This window comes from Colobus angolensis, unplaced genomic scaffold, assembly GCF_000951035.1.
Source record: "Colobus angolensis palliatus isolate OR3802 unplaced genomic scaffold, Cang.pa_1.0 Scaffold81, whole genome shotgun sequence".
Classification (NCBI taxonomy): Eukaryota; Metazoa; Chordata; class Mammalia; order Primates; family Cercopithecidae; genus Colobus; species Colobus angolensis.
This window is the reverse complement of record NW_012121932.1, coordinates 10,139,066-10,154,503: the sequence shown is the minus strand read 5'-3', so window position 1 is coordinate 10,154,503 and position 15,438 is coordinate 10,139,066. Positions and strand designations below refer to the sequence as shown.

Here is a 15,438-nt window from a genome sequence, read left to right as displayed (position 1 = left end):
AAAAAAAAAAAAAAAAAAAAAAAGGATGAAACCGTCTCAAACACTCCCACCTGCCTCCCTAAACAGCATAGAAACGTCTTGCTTTCCTCGGATCTGACACACTCCATTTCTCCTTTGCACAATCAATGCACCCACTCTGCTCAGCACTCATCCACCCGCCTGTGACAGCTTGAGTCCCTCCCTGGGAATGGGGGCTGTCACCTCCAGCAGCTTGGCTATGAAGGCTGCGTAGAGCACCGACAGGGGTCCCAGAAGTTCCGGGTCCCCCGGGGTAGCGGTGATAGAAGGCACAGTGGCAGGTACTGAGTCCATTGTGTAGAACAGCTGAATGCAAGCGACAATTCCCAGGGGGAATGGCACTGGGTCCCCTGTCTTTCAGAGCTTCCTCCTCCGGAAAGGCCCCAGTTCAGGGGGCGGACTCTCAGATTGAACTTCGCCTTCCACCGCTGCCGGCACTTTCGCTTTATGCCGCCTACAAAGCACGTCATCAGCCACTGCCCCTGGCGCCTGTCAAGGCACCAAAAGAGTCGGCCCGCGAGGGCGGGGCCAGAGCGGACGGAACCAACTGTCGAGGGGGCAGGGGAGAAGAGCGAATGGGGAGCGGAAGACTCCAAGTAAGGGAGGCGGAAGTGACTGGCGCTTCCGCCAGGAGCCTGCAACTTACAGAGCCCCGGAGTAAGGAGGCAGGGATTTACGTAGAGGAGGATTGTGGGCGGCAGCTGGGGAAAAGGAGAAAGGCAGGCCTCTTGTGCCGGCCCGGAGCTGACCCTTCCTGTCACAGCGTGGAAGGACCACCGCTCAGATGGGGCGCCGCTGCCGTGCGCGGCCTTTCTTCCTTGCCCACTCAGTCCTCTGCTTAGCGTTCCGCCTCCCGACCTCCATTGCACTGGCCGTCTCACATTCTTGCCGACACTCTTATTAAAAAGCCTTACCCAGGAGTCATGTCATCGTGTCACCCCCCATGCACATGGGTTCAGTTATGGGTCCCACTTTTTTTTTTTTAGATGTGGCTACGGGAAAGGGGAGGGAGTCTCTCTGTGTTGCCCAGGCTGGACTCAAACTCCAGGGCTCAAGCCATCTGAGAAGCTGGGACTACAAGTGGCCGGCCACATCTTAAGATTACATGACTTGTGAAAAAGGACAAGGATAATGAATAGTATGGAAATCACGTTCCAAAAGTTGAAGAAACCGGGGACATTTAATCTGTGGGGGAAAAAAATCGTATCTGTAGATAAAAATACCATTTTTAGACCTTTAAAGGTTTATCTTCGAGTTGAATATAAAGTCAACTCAGAGGAACAATCAAGCAAGAACACGCAGGAAAACCCTCAGAAAGAAGATAGATGAACGGTGTGGTACAAGAGGAGGGCAGGATCTGTAATAACAGTATGGTACTGGCCCAAGAATGCAGACCCACCACGGGGCAGAATAAAAAATCCAGAAATAGACCCCACTGCACTGGAAATTTGGGATACAGCAAGTCAGCTGGTTAACAGACTTTTTAATAAGTGGTATTACATATCTAGATAACAATATGGAAAATAAAACTGGATCTTTTTCTCATTGTTCATAAATTCCAAGTTAATCAGAAACCTGAATGTAAAAAATGAAAACAAGTAGTTGAAAAAATTGAGTGACTGTCTCTGTGTATTATGTGAGTGGGCAAGACCTTCCTAATTATGTATCAAAATCCGAAAGCAACAAAGAAAATGATTTGTAAATTTGATTACTGAAAAACAAAAAAAACGCCCAACCCCATCCACAAAAATTGCAAAATAATCCAAGTTTGGCAATGGTAACCTAAGAAAAAATATTTGTAACATATTATGAAGGATTAATATTCCTAAAATATAAAGTGCTTTACAAATAAGAAGATAGCCACCAGCAAACCTATAGAAAAATGGGCTGAAGTAATGAACAGATCCCAGGAAAAGAAATGCAAATAATTTAAAAACATATGGAAACATGCTCTGCCTTACTCATAATACAAGAAATACAAATTGACCCTACAATGAAATATGATTTCTCACTTATCTTGGCAAGATCCAAACATTTGACAACACACTCTATAGGTGAGAGAATGTGGAGGAAGCAGGCACTCTCATTCTATGCTGATCTCTATATAAAATCATACAACCCCTATGATTTGGCAACGTTTCCAGAAATAACTTGTATATTTATCTACTGACTCAACAATCCCACTTCTAAAGATCTATCTCAAAGATACTGGGGATATAACAACAAATGCTGAAAAAATATATGCACAAAACTATATTATTCCAGCATTACTTATAACAAAAGACTAGAAACAACCAAAATGGCCATGAATGAAAGACATATTGAACACAACAAAGTATACTGTGAAGCTATAAAAGAAAGTAATTTTATATACTGCTAGGGCATGCTGTCAGAATACATTTTTTTAAAGGTAGAGAAAAGTAGAGACTACTACTTTTATCTAAGAAAGTCAGGATTTTTTTCTTTATAGCTTTGAGGGAGATATGACATTCAATACGTTATATGTTTTTAAAGTACACAGTTTGATCAGTTTTGCATATGAATATGCCTGTGAAACCATCATCACAACCAACATAGTGAACCTCCCAAAGTCTCCTTATTCCCTTGGTAATCTCCTGCTCCTTTTCACCCCTTCCTGCCCCTGAAACAGAATTTCTGTCATAATAGAGTAGTTTGCATTTCCTAAAGTTTTATATGTATGTAGTAATGCATGGTTGTATTTTCTCTGGCTTCTCTCAGCATAATATGAAATTCACCCACATTGCTGCACATACCTATAATGGTTCATTTGTTTTTATTGCTGAGTAGCATTTCATTGTATGGGTGTGCCATAACCTGTTTATCTGTCATCTATGGATGGATATTTGATTTTTTCCTTTTAGGCTTTTATAAATAAAACTTCCAAGACTATCACGGAGATGAATCTGCCATAGCTAGAAATGCTCAAGAACCAGCTGGACCAGGAAGTGGAGTTCTTGTCCACGTCCTTTGCCCAGCTCAAAGTGGTACAGACCAAGTATGCAGAAGCCAAGGACTGTCTGAACATGCTGAGTAAGAGCAACGAAGGAAGAGAATTACTCGTCCCACTGACGAGTTCGATGTATGTCCCTGAGTAGCTGCATGATGTGGAACATGTGCTCATCGATGTACGAACTGGGTACTATGTAGATAAGATAGCTGAGGATGCCAAGGACTTCTTCAAGAGGAAGACAGACTTCCTAACCAAGCAGATGGAGAAAATCCACCAGCTCTCCAGGAGCACGCCATGAAACTGGCTGTCATGGAAATGAGTCAGACGATTCAGCAGCCCAGAGCCCTGGGGGCAGCTCAGGCTACTACTAAGACCTGAGAGTTTGGTGCAGAAATGGCACAGAGGGATACCCCTTGGGCGTGGCTTCCTGGTGCCAGGGAAGGGAAAGGTCTTATGTTTAATGCCAATAAATGTGCCAGCTGGGCAGAAAAAATAAACTGTCAAAAACATTGATCTACAAGTCTTTCTATGCATGTATAATTTATTTTCACTTGGGTAAATGTGTCTCAGGTAAATGTTTAGGAGAAGAATGGCTGGATCATATGCCCAGTGTAGGTATACCTTCTTAAGAAACTGACAAGCTGTTTTCCAAGATAGCTGTACCACTTCACATCCCCACCAGCAGTGTATGATACTTCCATTTCCTGCACATCTTCTCCAACACATGGTATAATCATTTTTTAAAATTTTAGCCATTATAATAAGTGTGTAGTGGTAACTCATTCTGCTTTAAATTGGCATTTCCCTGATAATTATGCTGAACATTTTTTAATGTGCTTACTTGCAATTGGTATATCTTCCTTGGTAAAGTGTAATTTTACTGTATTACATTTTTTTAGATGAATGTTGAAGTTCTTTATGTATTCTGAATACAAATATTTTATCAGATAGATGCTTTGCAGTGACTCTTTCCCAGTCTGTAGTTTGTATAACAGTGTTTTTTAGAGCCAGGGTTTTTAATTTTGATGACTTCCAATTTATCCCTCTCTCTTTATGAATCATACTTTTGATGTCAACTGTAAGAAATCTTTGCCTAATCCAAGTTCAACAAAATTTTTCTCTTAATTTTTCCTAGAAGTTTTATAGTTTTAGGGTTTACATTTAAGTCTATGATCCGCTTTGAGTTAATTTATGTACATGATGTGAGGTATGGATCAATTTTTTGCATATAAATATCTAATAGTTTGGGTACCATTTGTTGAAAAGACTTTCCTTTTTCCATTTAATTGTCTTTCCACCTTTGTCAGAAGTCCATTGTCATACATGTATAAATCTATTTCTGGATTTCCTATTTTGTTCCAATGGTCTATTCATCTGCTGTCTTAATTACTAGAGCTTTATAATAAGTCTTGAAATTACATGATGCTTGGGCTATTCGAGGTCCTCTGCATTTTCCATATGAATTGTAGAATCAGCTTGTCATTTAAGAAACATCCTTCTGAGATTTTAATTGGGGTTATGTTAATGCAAGTGATCAAATTGGGCAGCTTAACAATATAGTCTTCTGACTCATAAACAAGGTCTATCTCTCCATGTATTTAGGTCTTCTTTAATTTCTATCAGCAATATTTTATAGTTTTCAATGCATATGTCTTACACACTTTTTGCCACATTTATCCATAAGTACTCCATATTTTTGATACTATTGTACATGGAATTTAACTTCAATTTCCAATTGTTCGTTGCTAGTACATATAAATACAATTGCTTTTAGATGTAAATCTTTATCTAGCAACCTTACTAAACTTAGTACTTATCTAGCAGATTTTTTCTACATCCCACCAGATTTTATGCATGTTGTCTGCAAAAAAAGACAATTTTACTTCTTTCCCAATCTGGATGCATTTTATTTCTTTTTCTTGCCTTAGTGCACTGGCTATTGCCTTACAACACTGAACAGATGTAACGAGAGTAGACATTCTTGTTTCACTTCCGGATCTTGAGGGGAAGACATTCCATCATTTACTATTAAGTATGATGTTCATTTTAAATCTTTCATAAAAGCGATTTAAGTTCCCTTCCATTCTTAGTTTGTTGATAAATTTATTGTTTTTTAAATTACACAGTAATCAATTTTAGATTTTTTTCGAAGTGGTTTTCGGTGTTTACTGAACTGAACATATGGATTGTCTTTTTAAAGTTTGTCATTATGGTTAATTACACTGATTTTCAAATGTTAAAGAAACTTCATGTTCTCAGTATAAATTCTATTTGGTCATAGAGTATTTTCCTTTTTATATATTGTTGGATTTGATTTGCTAAAATTTTTGTTTAGAGTTTTTATACCAATGTTGATGAGAGATACTGGTCTGTGGTTTTCTTTCTTACTTGTCTTTGTCTTTGCCTTGTTTTGATATCCTGGTAACATTAGCTTCATACAATGAGCTGGGAAGTATTTTCTGCTCTTCAGTTTAATAGATGAGTTTGTGTAGAACTTGTATTATTTCTTCCTCGTAAGTTTAATAGAATTCAGCAGTGAAGCCATCTGGGCATGGGGTTTTCTTTCTGGCAAGGTTTTTAGCTGTAAATCCAATTTATTTAATAGTCATAAGGTTATCTGTTTCTTCCTGAATGAGCTTTTGCAGTCTGTGTCTTAGACAGAATTTCTTCATCTAAATTGTCAAATTAGTTGATGTAAATTGCTCATAATATTCCATTATAATTCTAACATTTGAAGAATCTGTGGTGATGTCTTTCTGATTGCTGCTATTGGTAATCTGTATTCCCTACATTATTTCCCTGTTCACTTTGGCTATGGTTAATCAATTTTATTAATCTCAAAGAACCAGGTTTTGGTTACATTGATTTTCTCTCTTTTCCTTTTGTTTTCTATTTCATTAAATTATGCTCTTATCTTCATTATTTCTTTTCTTCTGCTTACTTGAGGATTAGTTTGCTCTTCTTTCTCTAGTCTCTTACAGTGGAAAATGAAGTCACTTATTTGAGACCTTTTTTTTTTCTAATATAGGTAGTGCTATACATTTCCCACTAGTGCTTTGGTGACATTGTACACACTTGATATATTTGTTTTCATTTTATTGTGTTTATTCTTTTTTCCTTTCTTGAGACAAGGTCTCATTCTGTCACTTAGGCTGGAGTGCAGTGGTGCAATCCCTGCTCACTGCAGCCTCGATCTCCTGGGCTCAAGCAACCCTCCCACTTCAGCCTCCTGAGTAGCTGGGACTACAGACATGTGCCACCATGCCCAGCTTTTGTGTGTGTGTGTGTGTGTGTGTGTGTGTGTGTGTTCTGTAGAAACAGTATTTGACCATGTTGTTCAGGCTGGTCTCGAAGTTCTGGGCACAAGTGATCCTCCTGCCTCAGCCTTCCAAAGTGCTAGGATGCCACTGTGCCTGGCCTGTTTTCATTTTCATTCATCTCAAAATACTAATTTCTCCTTTTCCTTTTAAACTCATAAGATGATAAGAAAAAAGTGTGTCACCTAGTTTCCAAATATTTGGGGATTTTCCAGATATTTCCATTATTGATTTCTAACTTAATTATATTGTGAAGAGAACACACTTTGTACTACTTGAATCATTTTATATTCATTAAACTTGTTTTATGGCTGATAATATAGTTCATCTTGGTAAATGCTTCATGTGTACTAAAAAGTATATGTATGATGCTCTTCTTGGGTGGAATGTTCTATAAACATCAATAAGGTCAAGTTGGTTAATGATGATGTTCATAACTTCTAGATCCTTATTGACTTCCTATTCTATCAGTTATTGAGAAGGGGTACTGAAATCTCCAATTATAATTGTAAATTTATTTTTTTTCGTTGTCGTTCTATCCATTTTTGCTTCATGTGTTTTGAAGATACATTATTAGGAGCACATTCATTTAGGATTTCTATATCCTCTTAATTAATGGATCATTTTATCATAAGAAATGGACTTTCTTTATCCCTAGTCATGTACTTTGCTCTGGAATCTTCTTTGGTTTAATATAGCCACTCCAGCTTCCATTTGACTAGTGTTAGCATGGGATATCTTTTCTCAATCTTTTTAGTTTGAACTTTTTTCTATCTTTTTATATAAAGTTTATAGACATCTAGTTAGGTCTTGCTTCTTTACCCAATCTGACAAACTTTTCCTTTTAATTGGAGTATGTAGACAAGTTCCACCTACTGTGATTACTGATATAGTTAAAAGTTTAGCATCCTCTTTTTTTCAATTTGTCCCACCTGTTCTTTGTTCCCATCTTCTTTCTCTTATTCTGCCTCCTTATCAGTCTTTTTAATTATCCCAATTTATCTCATTTATTGGCCGATTAGCTATAACTGTTATATTAGTGGTTGCTTTATAGGGTTTATAGTATACATTCTCAACTTATCACAGTCTATCTTCAAATGACACTACACTATTTCATTTATATAATAAAAACTTTATGATAGTTACTACCATTTCTCCCTCTTCTGACCTTTACACTATTATCACACATTTAACTTTTACATATTTTCTAAACCCCATATTATACTGATATTTGTCTTTAAAGTCAATTAACTTTTAAAGATATTTAAATAATAAGAAAATAGTTTTATATATTTATCCACAAGGTTATCATCTGGCATTCTTCACTCCTTTGTGTAGTGCCATATTGTCATTTTCCATCAGCCTAAAGGACTTCCTTTAACCTTTCTTATGGTGCAAGTGTGTTGGTGAATTCTTTCAGCTCTTGTATGTTGTTGTCAGAAAAGGTCTTCATTTCATCACCTTTGGTTTTGAAAGAATTTTGCCGGGTTTGATGTTGCAGGTCAACAGTATTGCTCTTCAAGTATATTAAAGCTATTACTCCATTGTATGCTCTCATGCCTTATTAATGACAAGAAGTCTGATGTTATCCATGACATAGTTCCTCTCTCTCTGTGTAAAATGCCTTTCTGCTCTGTTTTGAGCAATCTGATTATGACAGACCTTGGAGCAGTTTTCTTCATGCTTCTTGTGCTATGGGTTTCACTTAGCTTCTTGGGTCTGTGGCTTTACAGTTTTCATAAATTTTGGAAAAATTTCAGTCATTATTTCTTCAAATATTTTTCCAAATGCCTTTTCTCCCCTCTTCTACAGAAATTCCAGTTATACATCTATTAGGCTGCTTGACAGTGTCCCACAGGTCACTGATGCTATGTTCACATTTCTCAGGGTCTTTTTCCCCCTTTGTGTTTCATCGAGGATAGCTTCTATTGCTGTATCTTCCAGTTCACTAATCTTTTCATCTACAGTGGCTACTCTGGCACGAATCCCTTCTGGTGCATTTATCGTCTCAGGCACTGTGTAGTTTTTCATCTCCAGAACTTTGATTTGGGTCTTTTTAAAAAACAACTCTTTCATGTCTCTCCTTACTTTTTTAACATCCAAAATACAGGAATAGTCACTGTTTTAATACTCTTGCCTAAATCTAACATCTCTGGCAGTTCTTAGTTGGCTTTGATGGTTTGATTTTTCTCCTCATCCTGGGTCATATTTTCTTGCTTCTTCGCATGCCTGATAATCTTTGATTGTATGTCATGCTTACGAACACATATCCTTGAGCTTTGCTCTAGGATGCAATTCAATTACTTGGAAACAGTTTGGTTTTGAGTCTTAAAATTTGTCAGGCAAGACATTAGTAGCATTTAGTCAGAGGCAAGACCCTTCTAAGAACTCCGGATCTCCCTACTATTATTAGGTTTTCCAGGCACTATTTCTAGCCCTGTGTCAAAAACCATTCCTTCTGATCACTTAGATGATTTCTGTGACTTTGAGTAGTTCTGTTACACACATGCTTACGAACTCCTAACCTCCCAAAGTGCTGGGATTACAGGCATGAGCCACCACGCCCAGCCCATAGTATCCATCTTTCTGGTACCTTTTCCTGCATATTTCAGATGTCTCAGTCTCCCTGAACTTTGATCTCTGCCTCCTCTGCAAGATTGGTGTACTCTGCTTGTGTTCCCCATCCCTGCACTGAGGTCAAGAAAGTACCGCCAGGTAGAAAGCTGGGAGGTTGTAGAGCTCACCTATTTGTTTCCTTTCTCTCAGGGGTCATAATTTTGTGCTGCCTGTTGTTCTCTATGTGAAAAAGTTTTTAAAATATATTTTGTCTAGTTTGTTTATTGCTTTCAGTGGGAGGGTGAGTCTCATACCAGTTACGCTGTCTATGGAGTTCTTTCTGTGATTGTTGTTGTTACTGCAGTGCATTCACTGAAGAAACAGTTCTGTTTGGCTCCTAAGGTGTATGATGGTCTAGATTTTATTGACTACATCCCCCTGGTATATTGTAACATGTTTCTCTGGTTCTTTATATTTCCTGGGAATTGGTAGTTGGATCAGTAGTCAAATTCAAATTCAATTTTGTTTGTCAAGAATACCTAATAGGAGATGTTGTGTACTTCCATCGGGAGGCATTTAACATCTGGGTGTCCCTCTTTTTTTAAAATTATCTTATATTGTTCCTTCATTTAAAGACTGGGATATTTCTACAAAGAGAAAACTATGATCAAGTATTCTTTACACTGAGATTTGGCTTGTATAGTTAAGGCAGGGTAAATATTTGATTCTTTTTCTTTAAACAATTTTCAAAATAATGAGTTAGACAACTCATTATTCTTGGCATTATCAAGTGATGTCCAAAGGGTTCGAGACCAGCCTGGCCAACATGGTGAAACCCCGTCTCTACTGAAAAATACAAAAATTAGCCAGGCGCAGTGACGGGCACCTGTAATCCCAACTACTCAGGAGACTGAGGCAGGAGAATCACTTGAACCCGGGAGGTGGAGGATGCAATGAACCGAGAAGGCACCACTGCACTCTAACCTGGGCAACAGAGCAAGACTCTGCCTCAAAAGAAAAAAAAGATGGACACTATGAACAAAAAGAGTTCCAGAAATATGCAAGGAGATCTCCCCTTCAGCCTCAGCCTGAATTCTAAACAGTACCTGTGTAGGATAAGACTCCGTGAGGATGGGCAAAGAATAACTAAAGGAAAAAAGAACAACTGTAAGCTAAACAATTCCCAGAGTTGTCACAGGGCTGCGAGACATTTGAATTCCAGCTAGTCAGAGTGAACTGACACACAAAAAGTATGGCCAATAAGCCGTGAAAAAGTGCTCAGTATCATTAATCATCAGCAATTACAATTAAAACCGCAAAGACACACCCACTACAATAGCTAAAATTTAAGACTGATAATACCAAGTGTTAGGGGAGGTGTGGTCAAATGGAAGTTTCATTAATTGCTGATGGAAGTATAAAATGGTACAGTCACTTTTGGGAATTATTGGGCGATGGTCCCATGGATTCTCTGCTTTTGTATATTTGAAATTTTCCAGGATAAAATGCTAAAATAAATTAAAATATAACTTCAAATATTTAAAGGATTACTATGTAAAAAGAGAATTAGATTCTATAGAGGAAATCATGGAGGAAAATTTGGAGTCAGTATAAGAATGAACTAGGCAACAAAGGAATGTATAGCCTTGCAAGGTAGGCGGCTCACACTAGGAACTGGTGATGCACAGGTCCTAAAATGGCAGGATTAGAGTACAGGGAATTGCTATGACTACTGAGAAGTTTTTTTAAGCCTTTCAAAAGTCAGAATTACACTTTATACCTCTTGGAATCTTTTATTCCTAGCACAATTTCTGGTACATATTTAGCCATCAAAATCCTCTTTTGACAATCCCTCTCAAGTCGGCATCTTATAACACTGTGCCTTTATATCTTGCCATTCATGTCTGTCATTCCCTGTTATCCCCTAATCACAGATTGTATCCTACACCACTCCTATATGCCCCAACCCAGGCCTAGAAGAGGGCTCTGTGTGTATCTAGAAATATGATTAATAAAGAATTCCTGCTACAACTGGGGCTGTTAAATTTTTCAAGTGATAATTTCATTCTGAAAACAAAATTCTGAATTCTGAGACTGTCTTAATCCCTGAAAATTTCATTATTCCAACTGTACAGATTAAAATACACACCTTTACCCAGGTGACTATCACCAGCACAACCATGACTAATACTGACAAATGGTTTGGATTTCCTACTTGTTTTCCATCCTGGTGGTCTTTCCCCTGAAACCCCCCGGTATTCAATGTCTTTCTATGCCCTCTGACCATCCAAATGAGAATTAGGTGAGGGATGAGATTTTACACAATGCCAGATGCTACACCAGACATTTTACATTACCATGTCATTTAATTCTTACCAACAATTGGAGTAGGTATTATCTAAATTTTTCAGATGAGAAAGTTGAGGTTCAAAGTTTAGTAATTTTCCCTAAACTTCTAATCAATAGCTTTGGGATTTGAAATAAAATCATCTTGGCTTGAAACCCATAGATTTTAACAGAAAAACATCAAAAATGCCCTTTCCTATTCGAGTCTTGAAATAACAGGACCTAAAGGAAATGGCTTTGGTGAGGAGCATACTTTCTCTGTAGCCCTAAGGGCAACCTGAGCTCCAACTTCGGGAGCTTGCTTATTCCTCTAATTTACCAAGAAAAAAAAAGTCAAATTCTACCAAGTACCACAAGGGGGAGCTAAGTCCCAAAAAGCCTAGATAAGCTTCTAGACATTAAATGTCTCATTTGGAGCATGGCTCCCTTTAGAAAGATCTGAATAAATATTCTGCCATAAGTGACTCTTGCTAAGAAACAGACCTGACAATCTCTTTCCTGCTTAAAATCTTCCAAGGATCTCTGCCAACAATGGTCTGACCACTCACCATGGCACACAATTTCCTTATTTCCTTTCTGACTTTCCCTGCGTCCCTCCAACAGATTTTCCCCCTCTTAACTCCATACTTTTTTATTTTTATTTTTTCTGAGACAGGGTCTTGCTCCGTCGCCCAGGCTGGAGGGCAGTGGCACGATCTCAGATAACTGCAACCTCTGCCTCCAGGGCTCAAGTGATTCTCCTGCCTCAGCCTCCCAAGTGGATGGGATCACAGGTGTGCACCACCCTGCCCAGCTAATCTTAACTCCACGCTTTAACACCACCAACTGGCGGGGAATAGTGGCTCATGCCTGTAATCCCAGCACTTTGGGAGGCCAAGGTGGGCTCCCATGGGCTCAGGAGTTCGAGACCAGTCTGGGCAACATGGCAAAACCCCACCTGTACAAAAAATAGCCAGGCATGGTTGCGTGCACTTGTGATCCCAGCTACTCAGGGGACTGAGGCAGGAGGATCACTAAGCTCAGGAGGCAGAGGCTGCAGTGAACTGAGATCGCGCCAATGCACTCCTGCCTGGGCTACAGAGCAAGACCCTGTCTCAATTAAAAAAAAAACAACAACAAAAGAAAACACCAACTACCCATGCTTCCCTGACTTCCCCAAATAACCTTTTCTTCATGCCTCCATTTCTCTGAATGTGTTTTCTGTCTGACTGCATGCTGCCTGCCCCACCCTCGCCTATCTCCCTCCTCTAGCCCTTCTATTTGACAACTCCAAGTCAAGCTCCCATCTATCTTTCAACTCTGCTTAAAGCATGTCTCAGCAAACTTCTGGCCTTTCCTACCACTCTCCCTCCACAATGAACCAATTTATGCCATCGATTGTTCTACCATCAGGTAAATACTTCTCTTCCTGCCCATTATCATATCACATTTCAAGTGAATGTCTTTCTCTCCTGGCTAAATTGAAAGGTTCCTGAAAGGAAGAACCATGTTTGACAGGTGTGCCTGTGCCCAGCTCCAGCATACAGCAAAGCCTCCTCATGTGCTGAACTAAGAGTGCATTAAAGCCACACACTTGTGGCTCATTTCAGGATCTCTCCTCAAAGGATCAGGAGTCATGTTCATAAAGACAATTTAAATTCTTCACCTCATGCTCAAAATCAACTTAAAAACTGTAATAATCAACATTTTAGTTAAAAAATTAAAAAAATATGTGTCAAACTTACCAACTTAGTTAAATAAAATATGAATGAATATATTAGAAGGGCTGCGTTTTCCAAAGCTGTGACACTTGCTGGCTCTTCGGCAGCTGTCTCTAGTTGCTTGTTTGCATCAATAGCATCCATAGGAGTGTCTTCTCTTGTAATTGGCCCTGGAATTGGGAGGAAAACAGATATTTTGTGCTTTAGAATAAGAATGGTTTCTCTTTTAAAAAAATACTGATTGAGTATCCACTGAATATTAGGTACTGTGCCTGGAAAGTAAACATTCTCATCTCTCACTGGATGTTTACTGTGCACTGTGGTGAAATACTCTTCGTGTCAGTCTATCCTGGACTATTACATACTACAGTGTTCTGTACTGTCTCCTATGAGCTCATGCTGTAAACATACTTGGACCCTGTTCCCTGTATTTTAAGAAGTTTTATTTACCATGTCCAGATAGCAAATCAAAAAAAGAACTGCATTGCACTGTATTTTATTTGGAAAGAGAGGGGTAAAGCAGAGGAAAAACTGAATTTATGAGTTTTAGAGCAGTGGTTCTCCAACCGTAATTTGTATCAGGTCAGTCTTTCCTGGTAGGCTTGTTAAACACAGACTGCTGGTCTCACCCCCCGAGTTTCTGATGCTGCTGGTCTGGTTGAAAACTACTGTTTTAGAGCATAAGGCCTTTTAAGAATAATATTTTAGATTGAAATAATTTACACAAGATAGTGACAGCCAAACATTGGTTTGTAGGTTAGTTACAGTCTCTGGTGTCTTTCCTATTTTTGATCTCCATCTGTCTTGATGCCTGCTTTTCTCTCAATTAGCTCTGGGATCCTTTTTTCATTTGAGTTTAACAAGTCTCTAGCTCCTACCTTTGACAATGAATCTCCTAGAAGGCCTTCTTTATGATGTCTCCACTTTGTAGAAAAGAATTAGCAAGCTTTACCTGGGTCCAAGTCTTTCTCAGTATTTGGCTTTGGTGACACTTCCGAGGCGTAAGTGTCCCCGATCACACGCCAGTCCAAATCTTTCTCAGCACTTGGCTTCGGTGACGCTTCCGAGGCATGAGTGTCCCGGATCACATGCTGGTCCAAGTCTTTCTCAGCATTTGGCTTCGTTGAAACTTCCGAGGCATGAGTGTCCCCAATCACATGCTGGCTCAAATGGGTGGGCTCTTCAGAAACCTGCACGTTAAGTCCTGCTGTGTTCTCTTGTGAGAAATTATCGTCATGCAGTGGTTGCATCTCTACAGGTGAGAAGAACACATTGGGTTAGCACAACTTGATGACATTACCTGTTAGGCTTATCCCACTGACCATACCAGCTCCAGGGCACCTCAACATTGCCCTCCATGCATGGGCATCCCATGGAGCATAACTGGGCAGCGAAATAAGAGTTTCACTTTCTTTTATTCCATTTAAAGGATGACTAATCTACATAATAAAATCTACAGAGAAGTATTTCATAAATATATTTATGGTAGGGACTTCAGTAACATCTTTCCTTGGCAAATCAACCTATGCCCACACAAATAAATTTGCAAAAGAGAATTCCACTCAAGAGCAGAAATGTGAAACATCTATTCTGCAGAGAAGTAACATAAACTCTTGCATACACAAGCATGCCTTTCTCACAGAACTAGTACAGACAGGGACATTCCACGCCAGGGCAGCTTGCTGAAATGTCCTTCGAATACTTCCAAAGTACCTCTAAGAGTCAAAGAAAGTGAAGCCATCTCCTTTCCTAAGAGGCTCAGGGGACAGTCCAATGTGATCCACAGCAAAGGTGAATTTCCTTGTAGCCTGATATTTTACCCTGAAAATTCATCTGAATATTGCCTTCTTATCCAAAATACATGTTTTAATTAAATGCAAAAAAGTTCTCCTCCCCCAACTCTCAGGAAAAATTAGCACTCTGGAGTAATATATTTTCCTGTAGCTTCCTGTCCTCTTGATACTCTCAATTCAGATACATCTGTCTGAAAAGCTGGAATACACCAGGTGCGGTAGCTCACACCTGTAATCCCAGTACTTTGGGAGGCCAAAGTACGATGGTCACTCGAGGCCAAGAGTTCAAGATCGGCCTGGGTAATATATCAAGACCCTGTCTCTACAATAAATAAAAAATTAGTTGAGCACAGTGATGCATGCCTACTACAGGCTGAAATGAGAGGTTTGCTTGGGCCTAGGAGTTGGAGGCTGCAATGAGCTATGATCATGCCATTGCACTCCAGCCTGGGTGACAGGGTGAGATCCTGTCTTTACAAAAAAAGAAAAAAAAAAAGAAAGAGGAAGGAAGGAAAGAAGGAAGGAAGGAAGGAAGGAAGGAAGGGTAAAGGGAAAGAAAAGAAAAGAAAGAGAAAAGCCCAGATGCAGAGAACAGAACAAGGAACTAGGAATCAGAATGCTTATGTCAGGATATTGGCTCAGGGTTAATTCAACTGAATGGCTTCCACGCATCAAGCACTGCATTAGAAGGCATCCTTGTCCCAACCTTGATTAATCTGAATGTAAGAACCTTATGG

General features: G+C 39.3%; 1 protein-coding gene across 1 annotated transcript in view; it reads right to left on the bottom strand.

The window, feature by feature from the left end:
• MIA3 (melanoma inhibitory activity family, member 3) overlaps positions 1 to 15,438 on the bottom strand; it is a 54,787-nt gene that overhangs the window by 24,785 nt on the left and 14,564 nt on the right. The window contains exons 5-8 of the mRNA XM_011929510.1: positions 14,004 to 14,160; positions 12,918 to 13,083; positions 420 to 914; positions 202 to 324 (exon numbers count right to left, since the gene is read on the bottom strand). Coding sequence (XP_011784900.1) covers positions 202 to 324; positions 420 to 914; positions 12,918 to 13,083; positions 14,004 to 14,160 — 941 coding nt within the window. The remainder of the gene's footprint in view (positions 1 to 201; positions 325 to 419; positions 915 to 12,917; positions 13,084 to 14,003; positions 14,161 to 15,438) is intronic.